Source organism: Vicia villosa, unplaced genomic scaffold, assembly GCF_029867415.1.
Source record: "Vicia villosa cultivar HV-30 ecotype Madison, WI unplaced genomic scaffold, Vvil1.0 ctg.001177F_1_1, whole genome shotgun sequence".
NCBI classification, from domain to species: Eukaryota; Viridiplantae; Streptophyta; class Magnoliopsida; order Fabales; family Fabaceae; genus Vicia; species Vicia villosa.
In genome coordinates, this window is record NW_026705518.1 from 303,513 (window position 1) to 305,994 (window position 2,482).

Genomic DNA, 2,482 nt, shown 5'->3' on the forward strand with positions numbered 1-2,482 from the left:
CCGCCGCCTTCTGCACTTTGGTGCCGAAGTCCTAAACTGCCGCCTACAAGTCTCCTTTGCAACCGACTTTTTGGATGGCCATCGGATTGTCGCTACAAGGCTTTGACGTTGCCGTCATCCAGACTTGCGTTTCGCCTGGCGTCCTCCATTGACTTTCTAGTTGCTTTATGGCGTTTTGATTTTTGGCAAATTGAAAACATATTTTTCGATGTTATTATCACTTAAAACATTAAGTCCACTTCTCCCCATGTCATGTAAGGAACAACCAAAGAAAAGGTATCTCTCGATTATAGGTATTATTATATAATTGTTTTGTAACACATATTACAACATATTTATTGAAATTTAAAAGAGTGATTCTGTATGTGAATAGACATTCACATCAGATACATGTTTCAAGTAGCAGTACAAATAGGAGTTCCATCTGCTTTGTAAATTGTACAACCAGTTGATGCAAAGCAACAGTTGCATGCTGGATTGAGGTGTTCATCTCCTGAAGAAGGGCAAGTCATGTATGCACCATTGCATATGAATTGGCAAACTTTACCATCAACAATTTTTATATTGCCTCCCAAAAGAATTGCACCTAAAGTATAAACATAAATTAAATGATAAATTGTAAAAACTACTCAGAGAAAGAAAGAGAATAGATGAGTTCAAAGATTTACCAAAAACGATGACAAGAAGAATAGTCTCAACTTTTAGAGCCATGTTTCTAATATACAACACTAGTGCAATTTATGTTTCATATTTATAGCACCAAAAAATAATAGCATGCATATATGAAACGAGTCATATGTTGGTTGTTTATTTTTTGATAAATTTTTATAGGATATTGATAAAGTTAATTTAAAATTTATAGAATATTGATAAAAAATTTGTAGATAAAATTAATTTAAAATTTACTTTTTTAAAAAAATAAATAAAAACGAAATATAATAACATATTAAAATATTTAATATATTAGGTATACAAATCACTTTTTATATATGTATAAAACATTTTATTATTTTATAGATGATATGAAACTAATCATTTACACTTAAATTCAATATTTTATGTCAATTATTTTTAATTATAATTTTAAAAATATTTTTCTGGATAGTCGTATTTGTTTATATTTGACTCAATGAAAAATCTTAGAAACTTGTAGAGGAAAAAAACAACAATACTTAAATACAAAGTTAAATTAATGCTCTCTTACTAAAAGTCAAATTAAAGCCTTACAATTCCAAAAAGGAAGCAAATTCAATAGTGTTCTCACTATGCGTAGCATAGGTGAAAGGTGAACCATTAAATAAATTTTATTTTTGTGATTTTTTCTTTCCTTACTTAATTATAAAAGTTGAATACTTCAATACTTCTAAAGGGTGTTTGTTTGAGAAATTGTAAATTTATTTTTATAAATTTAAGTTGTGAATATAAAGGTAAGCTTTTAAAGTGAGGAGTCAATTAGGTTCGTCACTTATGAAGGAGAAAAAAATAAACCATCATATTTATTAAATGATTTAGATCTATTAATATAAAATAAAACCATCCATATTCATATACTTCTCTATCTAATTTTTTTTCATTATTCTTCTCTATTTGTATTTTGTACTACTGTCAAATTTTGAAAAAAAATTTTGTTTTTGATTTATTTTTCTTGAATTAAAAACTGTTTTTTTTTTTTTGAAATTGTAAAAAAAAAAATTTAATACTTTGTTATTATAGAAAATGAGAATGCAATCCTCTTTCTCTTTGTCAATATGTAGAAGGACATGGAGTTGAAGGACATAATTAGAAAGGAAGGAGGGAAGGCGTCTACTATTGTAATAAGATGATAGTAGGATCTTTAAATATTAGAGGGAGAGGTAGTAGAATCAAGAGAAAAAGGATTAGTCACATTATCAACAAGGGGTTGGCAGATATTTTCCTAATTCAAGAGACAAAATTGAATTCGGTTTCCGATTTTTTGGCTAGGAGTTTTTGGAGGTTTGAAGATATAGGTTTTTCTTTCTCGGGTTCTATTGGCATGTCGGGTGGTCTTCTAATTCTTTGGAAAGAAAGTAGTGTGAAGGTATTATGTAGTTTTCAAGGAGTTGGTTATTTGGGAATAAAATTGATGTGGCATGACTCGGTCTACTATGTTTTCAATGTTTATTCTCCGTGTTCTTTGGGAGCAAAGAGAGATCTTTGGCGAGAGCTTTTGAGGTTAAAACATAAGTTCATCGACGGTGAGTGGTTGATAGGAGGGGATTTCAACGCGGTTAAGAATACAGAAAGAGTAGGGAGATCTATGGTGGGAAGCAATTCCGAATGGAGGGAGTTGAAATTGTGGCTTGCTTCTTGCTATACCAGGAGATCAGGTGACTTCTCAGAAACTGACAGCTTCCAGAAGTACTTTTCCTTTCAACTCTATCTCCAGCGTAATCAGCATCACAATATCCTACTAAGTTGTATTCTTCATATTTTCTGTAGACTAAACCAACATTAGTAGTAC

At 30.3% G+C, this 2,482-nt stretch overlaps 1 protein-coding gene across 1 annotated transcript; it reads right to left on the bottom strand.

Moving 5' to 3' along the window:
- Nucleotides 1-277: 277 nt before the first annotated feature.
- On the bottom strand, nt 278-803 carry LOC131633790 (proteinase inhibitor PSI-1.2-like). The gene is made up of 2 exons (XM_058904476.1): nt 669-803; nt 278-586 (listed from the first exon to the last, which is right to left on the bottom strand). Exons 1-2 carry the CDS (start codon nt 709-711, stop codon nt 396-398), a joined length of 234 nt encoding a protein of 77 aa, XP_058760459.1. The 5' UTR covers nt 712-803; the 3' UTR covers nt 278-395.
- Between the last annotated feature and the right edge of the window lie 1,679 nt (nt 804-2,482).